At 41.8% G+C, this 12221-nt stretch overlaps 1 protein-coding gene across 1 annotated transcript; it reads right to left on the reverse strand.

Annotated features, from left to right (window-relative positions):
- Positions 1-577: 577 nt before the first annotated feature.
- On the reverse strand, positions 578-6195 carry LOC310775813 (uncharacterized protein; the record flags this gene model as incomplete). Its single annotated transcript, XM_083635942.1, has 9 exons — positions 6072-6195; positions 5744-5983; positions 5364-5453; positions 4747-4962; positions 3299-3637; positions 2163-2453; positions 1401-1503; positions 1236-1296; positions 578-910 (listed from the first exon to the last, which is right to left on the reverse strand). Exons 2-9 carry the CDS (start codon positions 5925-5927, stop codon positions 578-580), a joined length of 1617 nt encoding a protein of 538 aa, XP_083492068.1. The 5' UTR covers positions 5928-5983; positions 6072-6195.
- Positions 6196-12221: the final 6026 nt, after the last annotated feature.

The following is a 12221-nucleotide window of genomic DNA, read 5'->3' on the forward strand; positions in this document are numbered from 1 at the left end:
AGAGGACGCAGTTCTTCGGCAGAATGTAAAGAGATAGAGAGAGAAAGATATGGTGAGTCTGACATTAACAATCTCTTAAAGTTTGCATTTGGCGTGTGTGTGGAGGAGGAGGGAGGGGAGAAAGTATGTGTGTTGACGAGGTGCAGCATCAGCTGATGCTTTTTTGTGTTTCACTACTTTGATGTGTATTATTCTATCCCTCCTGTTCGCAAAGTAGTAGTAGCACTATTTAAACCACAAGGCTGAATCGAAGTGATGCTTGATTAATTAATTGATTGATATCGGAATTGGATTGATATAGGCTACTGACCACAACTCCGCTCCATTTCAGTAGCAGGGACAGCGCCGCACGGCCCTATGCAAATAGCCTAAACTCACCTGTCTCCGATAATAAGCTTCATTTAACTAATGGAGTAAACTTCAAAAACGTTTCATATTGTTGTCTGATGTAGTCTAGTCTAATTTTTGCGGTTGAGCCCGACCTACTTGAACAGCCTTCCGCGGCCCCTGCAGTTATGTATTAGCCTATGATTCTCTTCCTTGACCCAATAGGTCCAGTTGTAATGACAAGAGACGCTCACCCAGCATCACTCTTAGGTCTGCTGAAGTTGACAGCAGCAGACTGGACCTCCTCCTGTCTCTGGAGCTGAACTGGTTGAAGGGTGGAGTAGAGAGGAACGTCCTCCTGTCTCTGGGGCTGAACTGGTTGAAGGGTGGAGTAGAGAGGAACGTCCTCCTGTCTCTGTGGCTGAACTGGTTGGATGGTGGAGTAGAGAGGATCTTCCTGGTTCTTAGAGAAGCTGACGCTGCTGTGGTGAAGGTCAAGCTGCTGTGTTGATGTGCTCTGTGCTGCAGGGATGGAGCTGTAACCCACAGCTGAGATGGTCTCATATACAGGCTCATGGTTTAACTGATGGAGAGACAAAAAAATAAATAGAAATACGAGTAAGGGAGAAAAGGTGGGACAGTTTCTATATAAAAAAGACAGGAAGATGAGCAGGTGCAGGTAGAGGAGGATGATACAGGAGAGGGGTCGGGGGAAGGAGGGTATGATTTAGGTGGGACAGAAAAGAGGACAGAGGAACATGAAGCTCTTCCTGAAGAGATGAGCTGGAGGAGAGGGAGGCTGCTGCTCTGACTGGGGTGAGAAGGTCATTCCACCTCAAGGCAGCCAGGCTGGGAGAGAGAGGAATGTTTTTATTTGGCTGTGGAATTGTTTAAATGCTGTACTTCACCTGCACCATGATGTTGGCTGGTGTCCCAGGTCCAGAGGGTTGAGTGGAGGCCCTCTTTCTTCTGGTTAGTGAAAGGAATGAATGACTCAATCAATGAATCAATCAATGAATTTTAGACAAGAGATTGAATGCCATAGTTTTGAAACACAACACATTATTGTTCACCTAATCCACAGGAAGACAGAGAGGACTATGACAGCCAGGAGAATGACAGCAGCAGTTCCTGCAGCTACTGCAAATGTCCATGTCCATGTCCCTGTGGTCACATCTGAATTGGAGGAATACATTTTTCAGTTAAAGTATTAATAGTATTAATTAGTAAAGTTGTACATCACTATATTGGATTTCTGTCACTTGGACTCCAGAAAGACTGTAGATGCCTGCATCACCTGACTAATCTACACATCATTTCCCATCCCAAATACTAAATCTATCCTGTTTAATTTTCAGATTATTCAAACAGTGGAGTGTCTATATACCTGCCTGCAGTCATCTTAAGCAAAGGTAGTAACAGGTTTAAGCCCTTGCTTTCCAGTCTTCTTAAACCAGATGTACTATAGCATCATTGCTGCAAGCCAATGTCATTGACCTACTAAACACTGTTTCACCAGAGGGACCAACTCACACTGATGAGTCTTTTTGGAGGGTCTGGATTGATATTATCTTACAGAAAATCTCCACCAGTCAGAAAAAAATCAGTAGATATAGTGTAATTTAGAGGTCTTCCAAGTGGGCCTGCCCATGGGGGCTCCAAAATATATTACAATAAATATTATCAAAATAATGACATAGCATAACCTAAATGTGTGTGATTTGGTTAAATAGAGAGTTCAGAGATAGCTTAGAGATTCCCATTTGCATTGGAAAATGCAAAAGAGACTATAACACCTAAACACACCTCAGCAAATATGTTAAAGCCGTGCTCACCTGTGACAGTGAGGGTCTCTTCAGGGGAGTTGATGTGTTGGAGGCTTGTGACAGCACAGGAGTAGTTTCCTGTATGATGACTGCTGACTGGGTCTAGAACCAGGTGTTTGTGCTGGCTCTCTGGGTCTAGAACCAGGTGTTTGTGCTGGCTCTCTGGTGGGCTCAGAGCTCGTCTGTTGTGGTACCAGATATAGGTGGTGGTGTCAGGCAGAGGACAGCTGGTGCTACAGGTCAGTGTTACTCTCTGGCCCTCTGTCACCACGGCAGAAGGAGTCACCTGCACTGTCAGGGCTGACAGATGGTTAGACTGATCACTCAGTGTAAAACACATACAGTATTTCAGTCAGGACAGACTAAGAGAAGGATTTTTTTTATTTCATTATTGAAATTACAGATGAGTCTAGAATTTAGAGAAATGTTTTCATGATTAGACACCATAAGGAAATTATCTTCATGGGGTGGAAGATGACAGCATTTAAATGCTGGCAGCAGCATGATGATTGGTTTTCAGAACACATGGCGAGATCTGATTGGTCAAATGTAATTTATAATTAGCAGAAGAAGGAATTGACAGCTGACAGTGTGCTAAGAAAATCTTTAAAACGAGAGAGAGAGAGTGTGTGTGTGTGTGTGTGTGTGTGTGTGTGTGTGTGTGAGTGTGTGTGTGTGTGTGTGTGTGTGTGTGTGTGTGTGTGAAGCAGTTTTGCTGATGTAACTTTCACCATAGCTTCATTAACTCAAGAATCAGAATAAGCTTTATTGGCCAAGTATGAACACATACAAGGAATCTGACTCCGGTTTACATTGCTCAATGTACTCACACAAAAAAGGTGCACACTGTAGGTTAAGACAAACAAGTTCAAGACTGTCAGGTGCCAATTGGGGAGGTTGATGTGCAGCCATGAATTCAACACAATACATGATCATAGCAGTTACAGAGATAATTATGTCAGTGGCCTGATGGGGGCGCTATAATTACTGCTGATTGCTGCTAGAGCATAACCTTGCCAGGCAGCTGGATTCAGGTGAGATCATGAGATCAGGATCAAACCATCTGGCAGCATCAGGTTAGCTAGAGCATGGTGAAGAAGAAACATACTCAGGTTCTGTGTGGAAGAACACAAATTAAGGATTACCTGTCACAATTAAAGTCACTCCAGGAGAACCAGGACGTTGCTCCTTCAGGTCATCTGCTAGGAATCTGAATGTGTATTCTGCTGAGTCACCTTTTCTCAGGTTTGTGATTGTCAGGATGTGCTGCTTCTTCATGTTTTCATGATACACATGACGTGCATCTTCAATCACACTTTCAGGAGACACCATGTCAGATTTCATCATGAGATACTCAAATTTAGGCTTGGACTGCAGCTCACTGGGATATGAGTAATGACAGGAAATGTCCACTGAAGAGCCTTCCAGGGCGCAGATTCTCCTGCTGACATAATTCACACTCCAGCAGTTCTTACCCCGAGTACCTGAAATATAGATGAAAGACTAAAAGTGAAAACCCTTTGATAGAATAATTCAACTGTGTGAGTGCGGGGTGTGTGTGTGTGTGTGTGTGTGTGTGTGTGTGTGTGTGTGTGTGTGTGTGTGTGTGTGTGTGTGTGTGTGTGTGTGTGTGTGTGTGTGTGTGTGTGTGTGTGTGTGTGTGTGTGTGTGTGTGTGTGTGTGTGTGTGTGGGTGGGTGGACAGGGGGTGGGGGTGTGTGTGGGTGGGTACAGGAAGGGTTGGGGACATGTGACAAAGGCCCTGGGCTAGAATTGAACACAGGATGTCACAGTTACATGGTGTCTTAAAGAGCACAGAGCAACCAGGACCTCATAAGTCTGTCATTGTTTCTGATCATGCTCACGCTCCACGTATACTATAGAAGTTCAGGTGCTGTGTTTTTACTCAGACTTACATGTAGGTCAACTCAAAATCTGGAAGCTCAAATGTTAGTCTGGTTAAAACCATCCAGATCCTTGAACTCACATTGTGTTTCATTCTCTGGTGTTCACGGATCTGGATGGTTTTAACCAGACTACAAATATAATATGGACACAGAATGATGCAACATTTCTATGTTGATGCTGGAATAATAATGATTCTTTGACTAAATTGTCATAATGAACAAGGTGGTGGTGACTACAGATCCCCAGAGCAGCCAGTAATGATAGTGATGAATGTATGTATGTATGTATGTATGTATGTACAGTATGTATGTATGTATGTATGTATGTATGTATGTATGTATGTATGTATGTATGTATGTATGTATGTACAGTATGTATGTATGTATGTATGTATGTATGTATGTATGTATGTATGTATGAAGTGAAAATTACCATAATGAATTTATATCTTCAGAATTAAAGATAAAAGGCAGGCACAACATTTTAAATTAAAGCTAAGCCCAATAGTTAAAGCAATATTTAAACAATGAGATTAATCCTATAAATATGGTGGGACAAACAGTTTGTTATTAATAATTTTGTGTATTGTTATTCAGATCATATTTCTTACTGCCTTTCAAACATAGTAGACTAATGAAACATGGCTTAAGATATACAGTACCATGAGTTGCTTCCTTCATACTCACACACTGCAGGAGAGCGGAGATCCTCATGGCCTACTACAAAACAGGAGAAGCTGGCAACAGAGGAGCCATGAACTGTGACTTGGTGCTTGGAGTGGAAAAGGTTTCCATTTATGAACCAGGTGTAGTTGAGTTTGGTGTCAATCAGAGTACAGCTGGTGCTACAGGTCAGTATGACAGTCTGTCCACTGTTATAAGGCTTCACATCAACATGTAGTTCTGTTGGGAGATGATAAATACACTTTTCAGCAGTTACTGAAGGCCAGGGCAAATTCTTTATTAGATAGATTGTTTAATGTGAAATAGCAAAGTAGATTATACTCTTAAAAAAGAAGACAGGAGCTATGTAATTGAATGCATGACAAATTTAGATTGATTGTTTAATGTGAAAGACACGACTATAGAATTTAAGTGACGGTGCCAGTAACAAAAGGTAATGTAGTTTTTTGGGTTGTGCCATAGACTTTTAGAGAAAAGCACGTTATATTGATGCTGTTGCAATTCTCACTGTTTGCCCCTAGAGGCTGATTAACATTTTACATTAGGTAATGCACCCTTAAACTAATGTTGTTGTCAGTTGCTGAGTAAACAGGATGGATAACAGCTAATAAATGTCTAACCTGTGGGATATGTGATGGAGCAGGGCTGCTCAGAAGAACACATCCTCCCTTCAGCATAGGTCACATTAAAGCAGGTCGATGTGACAGAATCTGGAGGGAAACAAATGACATGCAGTCTAATATTAATGAACTTCATCACAATAATTAGTCACAATATTTGAAATCATTCCATGCAGGATTTTACTTTTTCTTGTATATATTTGAAAAGACCACACACTATCACCACTTCACTCTACTGGCAGTCTTATACGAGGAAAATAAATCTCACAGTCTTTTATCGATGAATGTCATTTGTCACAACATTTAATTTATTAAGAATGTAAAAGATATCAAGCTAATTAGAGGTATAATATGATGAGGAGCTAAATGTCAGCACTCACCCACTGAGACTTGAGGGGCTCTGAGATGCTCGTAGCCTTTGACAGCACAGGAGTAGCTGACTGCTTCCTCACTGCTGACCAGGTGTTGGTACCAGGGAGACCAGTCCTGATAGAGAAACACTCCATTCTTGTACCAGATATAGGCTGTAGGCTTTTCAGTCAGATCACAGCTGGTGCTACACATCAGTGTTACTCTCTGTCCCTCTGTTACTGTGACAGGAAACACCTTCACCTGGAGGTCTGGAATGACGTTTAGAAAATGACTGTTAAAATGTTTATACTGATATTATTCTCAATGTAATAAATCATTGACAAAGAACCACTGTACCTGTAACACGGAGATAAATATCACTGGACCAAATCCCTTCCAAGTTGTCAGTAGCCTCTCTGCAGCAGTATGTATTTGCATCAGTCTCTCTTAGGTCATTGATTGTTAGAGTGGAGTTACTCTCTTTAGACTTATCATACAGAACACGATTGTCTACAGAGATCTCATTCAGAACATGACTGTTGTTCTGGCCATTCCATGCTACAGTATACCATGTCTTGCTTGAAGTGGGATGTGTAACTGAGCAGGCCAGATCCACTGATGAGCCCTTCAACGCACAGATCCCGTCTGCTTGTCCCAGAACTCCTGAAACAGAAGCGTACATTATCACAAGATCCTGACAAAATTCTCCCTCTAAAACCACAGCTCTCTTACACTAATCAATGAATGTTGGTAGGATTGTGTAGAGTCTACATAGAGTAAGTATGAAAAGGTTAATTCTGATACATGAAGTGATATGAATAGCACAAAAAACTTCTTCAATATCAAAATCATTTTATATTTTCCAAATAGGTGTTTGCATCTCTCAATACGTACTGTTCAGTTATTCAACCTATCCTTCCACAATTCTACTACTAAAATTAAGAAAGGCAAGACAATGTACCATGACCATTGTACTGTGTGGTCTATGTAGAAACAGTAACATATTATTACTTATATTTTCTTAGTGTCTACTTATTATTCAAAATGTGCGCTTCAATTGGTCAACATATCAAAAATCTTTAAATCAAGACCTAAAGACCATTAAGGGCCACATTATACAGGTATAACAGTGTAGTGTAGTGTAGTGTAGTCACATCAACATCAACAACATCAGGAAATCCAATTTAGAGTTAATGACCATATTTGACAAGAGATGTATAAACACAATCACTTCATACCTGAGAGGTAGAGGAGCAAAGCCACAAACACACATCCAGCTTCTGCCAACAACATGGCTGCAGTATCCTTCAACTTCCACAAAGATGACTGAAGAACAATATTTGAGGCAGCTGGATCACAAATGCTGCATTCATGAAATCCCATCCAAACAAGCAAGCATGGAACCCATTTGTCAAAATCCACAGCACTCTACTGAGTGAAGGGTGAGCAACTAAGAAATAAGAAGTAAGAAGTTCTGCCTTTGGACAGAATCTAGTCTTGTGTGGGGGCGGTTGGCGTAAAGCGTCCAGCTTTGACAGCGCAAACTTCCTTCCTCTGTTCTTAATAAAATCAACCTCAAATGAAGAACCTACATAGCTGCGAAAGTAACTCACAAAATAGAGTTCTAGGACCAACACAACTGATGTCATTATTTTGACATCAAAATCTGGTGCAGATCATCAGTACTTGAAACTACTAATTTCTATCCTCATGAACAATTGATCTCTTTTGACCATTTTTATAGAGTCTGTTGTCTCCTCATGTAACATGCAGCGTGTTAAACAGTGTGTTCATGTCACAAAGGTGTGAAAGTTGTCAGAGTGAAGGCAGAGAGATGTGAAGCTGATGGTGGTGATCACATGGTCTGTGGTTGGCTGATGGTGGTGATCACATGGTCTGTGGTTGGCTGATGGTGGAAACTTAGCATCAGTCAGAGGAAGATACAGACCTCAGTGATGTTTTAATACACTGCACAACATGTCCATCAGGAGCCATTTGGATCTCTTTAGTAGCTTTGTTCTGGTGGGCCTGCATTGGTCCATATCAGCTGTTTAGTTGGTTCCACTTTGGCCAGTTTAAAATGAGTGGTCCTGTGACACCAAGTGAACATACTTCTTCACATGACCCTGATCTCCCCCTCAACCCAATATCAGTGTGCTGTGAAGTGTCAGTGTGTTCTGTTACCATTCTGTAGTGTTTCCATGTTCCAGGCTGTGAAAATCAACACCTTGTTGCAGGACCATAAAGTATCTATCTACCACACAGCATGCCACAAAGTAGAGGAAGTCAGCAGCATGTCTAAATATAGAAGTCTATAGCATGTGTCCCTATTTGACAGACAATTAACACCACCAGAGAATCAGACAAAACTAAACCAATTTCACCACCAGCACAATGATCAACATGAACACAGGTATGAATGAACTGTTAGACATGTACACTATGCCCCCAACACACACTGCCTCCAACACACAAGGACAATACATGCAAGACACACATAAGCCAGAGGATGAGGGCCTGTATCCTGAATATTTAATACTCTGAGATGTATCATAAAAAGTTTAATCTCAAAATTGTATCTATATTAATATATTTTAGTCAGGACCACTTCAATCAAAAACACAAGACCACTTAGAACAATTTCAAGCTTTTATTTGGATGAGTTATATTTGGCGGTATGGCTCTGTTCTGGAGGCTCCCTGCCCTTCCATGCACATAAATGGAAAGCCTAAGGCAGGGAGAGCGGCAGCAGCATATTCTGGGAGCTCCTTGCCCCTCCATGAGCAACATGGAATAGCCTTAAGGCAAGGAGAGCAACAAAAGACCCCCAGATACAGAACAGAGCAAGCAACAATGACAACATAAATGACATTGTTTAAGTCAGATACAGCATGAAAGGAGGAGCTGGGGAGGAGCAGCTTGAAGAGGAAGCAGCCATGTTAGGCAGCAGACTGGAGCAGAATTAAAGAGGGTGCCCTGTTTGAGTTGAGCCAATTGAATGCGTCAGCTAAGCAGTCAGCTGATGTGGGCTGGGTTTGAGATCAGCTCCTAATCAGCTGTGGGCTGGGTCTAAGCTGGGCTTGACATCCGTAGCCTGCCTGAACTACCGCGATGCTCGATATCATATTACTATATGAATCTATGAATACAAATAAGTTAATCCTGAGACCTTCTGATGTCTTTGATGTTACACTCTACATTGAATTTCAGCACATCTCCAAATGGATGGTATACTTTGTGTAGTACTTTGTGGTACGCTTTCAGCTATTTTGTGGTACTTTTTGCCTCTACATTAGATACTTTATGGTGGTTTGAATTACCCCATTTTTACTAGAGGAACTTCATCATCGTCATTTTACATCAAATGCAAAATAAACACATTTATTTGTTTTAAATTTTATTGCACAGCAGTTTCATGACACACTATACATAAAAAGATGAAACACACCAGCTCAGTGCTCATTCATGTTCACAATAAATCCTTCCTGCTCACTCACAATACTAATACCCAGAGTTGGCATGCAGCCTCTCCCCTCTCTCCCCAGAGGGGTTTCATCATCCACTTCACTGGCTGATTCAAACTCTGCTCACCTGTGCTGTGAGCTGCTCCACTCTGAAGCACCTGTGGGCTCTTGTACTCTGGAGCTCTCCATGGTGCTGAACCTGTATTGAATACTTTTGGCCACTAATTAGCCTTTATGCCCATTTTAGTCGGCCCTAATTACCTAATTCAAAAATCCGGCTCTGTTAGGTCACCCACAGGGGTGCTCTTTACACTTCCTGAAAGATTCAATTCAATATAATTCTGCTCACTCACTCACACACTCACTCATACATTTGGCATATTTATTATAGCAATACAGTATAGAACGCTTGAAAAGATCATCTGCTAAAGGTCTATAATATATAAATGCAATGCAGAGATAACAGAAGAGTTTCCTTGAAGTTGAAAGATTGTTTTGTACATCAGGGGAGTATGTGTGTTCACAGCCTTCAGACTCTGCTTTGTACAAACTGTAGGGATCCACTGCTTAGCCACTGATCCTGAAAACAACAACAACAACAACAACAACAACAACACATAAGGTAATCATCCTACAAAGTGTTAATACATTGTGTGTATTGTCTATTAAAAAGGGCATATTTTCTCAGATGTGGTTATAATGATCACACCTCTCTAAATACAGTAGCATAAAGTAAGTAAACATGTCATCCTCTATGAATGATGTAGGGACAATTATGCCTTTTCAAAGTTTGACATTTTGAACTTTAATTACAGCGCCCCCATCAGGCCAATCAGTGTATGTTTTAAACACTATGTCAAAATGTGTCATCCGTCCAAGTGTCATCAAAATAATACCAGTGGTGTCTGAGATATGTTTTGAGTTTAAAATGTTGGGCCCGAAGTAGAACTTCCTCATAGCTGGATGTCTCTCAGTTGGATTTGTGGTGTTTGAGTTATGGCCTTTCAAAGATGTTTACCTTTAATTATACTGCCCTCATCAGGCCAATTGGTGTCATATGCTTTTGAAATGCCAGAACATAGTGCCAAAATGCATCATCCCTCCAAGTTTTGTCAAATTCAGACTAGTGGTGTCTGAGATATCACAGCCCCCATGGGGGAACAATATGTATCCACCTTATTTTTGAATGCCCCACTGTAAAAAATAATTGTCGGTACAAGGTCCGGTGTAACGTGACTTATTGTTGCAGCTTGCCATTTCCTTTGTTATACTCGGCTGCAGACCCGAATTATAAACCGGAAACTGGAGGACGTTATAAAAGTTATATAGTCACGTTATAAACAACTAACCAACGCTGGGGGTCCGTATGGAAACAGTGTTACTCTAAATGGTTAAAAGTTAAATCAATTTGGTCATTCAGTGGCGTTTTACTGCCATGTAAAGTAACTATTACGCTAGCCGCTAGCATTAGCCACAGTAGCTGACTACCCACAATGCATTACGTTATCCCAGCACCCGAACGACACGGCTGTAGAGCAGAATGGCTCTGCTGTAAAATCCTCAGACGTTTTTTTTGTCAAGTTAAAACCATAGACTGTAAAACAGTCTATTACACCGGAAGCGGAAGAAGCACCCATCAGGCATCATGGCAGCTAGAAATAAGGTGGATATGATTCTCTTCCTAATACAGCCTGATATCAGTCTGAATTAACAACTCGTTACACTCCATTTACATCTTCTAGTCTGATATAGAGCTCAACAGTCACGTGACTTTCCGTGACGTTTCCAGCACCCGGAAGTGAGTTCCCAATTCATTTTCTCCATAGACATTTTGAAAAATCCTTATATAAGTTCCGCTCTTTGCGCTGTTTATTGACACTGATTGGCTAATCATTAGTCCCCCTCGATCCTCATTGGCTAATCATTCTGTCAACCTAGGAAAAGGCATTTGGATATCACAATGCCACACCAGAAGCAGCCAAAACTCAACTCAGTGGAGTGGGCGGATTCAAAGGTCTGGTGAAGTGACCCAGTAGGTCCATGTGTAATGACAAGAGATGCTCACCCAGCATCACTGTTGGGTCTGTTGAAGTTACCAGCAGCATGATGGACATCCTCCTGTCTCTGGGGCTGACCTGGTTGGACGGACATTGGCGTAGATAGGATCATGAAGATCGTCTCTACGCCACTTTGTGTCCGCAGAGACAGCACGAAGCTGTCTCTGCGTCTGAGCTGGTTGGATGTTGGAGTAGAGATGATCTTCCTGGTTCTTAGAGAAGCGGACTTTGCTGGGGTGAAGGTCAAGCTGATCTGTTGGTTTGCTCTGAGCTGCAGGGATGGGGATCTGGCCTACAGCTGAGATGTTGCCATACACAGGACCAGCGTTTAACTGATGGGTAGAGAACAGACAGACAATATTACTTTTACATGACATACTGTAGCATTTGAGAAGTTTGGCTGATCCTCTTCTCCAGAGCAACATAAACTGATTGCAACTAGATTTGACTGTTCTGGTCTGATGAAACGTACAGGATGGAGAAACCCTGTGTTTATTTGTCACAATGCACCAATGCATGGACATACGCATTACACACACACACACACACACACACACACACACGCTTAGAGCGCTGTGAAATTGGTAATTTTTCCCATCCTGGCTCGTCCTCCATGGGCTGGCCAGGAGCGGTGAGCTGACTTGCTTGCATGGAAGAAGAAAAAAATTAGGATTAGTTCTTAGTGGGGGTCCATATTGATGTTATATGGAGGAAACCCCAGGGGAGCACGGGGAGAACATGCAAACTCCAGACAGAAAGCTAGGTCATTTTCACGAGATAGCCGACCTGGGCACATAGGCACCAAAGGCATGGGAAGACATACCTCCAGTGTGAAAGCTGATTGCCATCCCAATCATTTTTATGTCGAAGGTGCAGGCAGCCGTTTTTTTTAAGGTATCTTAGTTTTGTAATTTAATGTACTTTTGGTCAAGGAGGAACCTCCATCATCAGGTGGACGACGTGACTGGCTGACATTACATGTTATA

The sequence above is a fragment of the Poromitra crassiceps genome (assembly GCF_964638095.1).
Source record: "Poromitra crassiceps genome assembly, chromosome: 4".
Taxonomy (NCBI): domain Eukaryota; kingdom Metazoa; phylum Chordata; class Actinopteri; order Beryciformes; family Melamphaidae; genus Poromitra; species Poromitra crassiceps.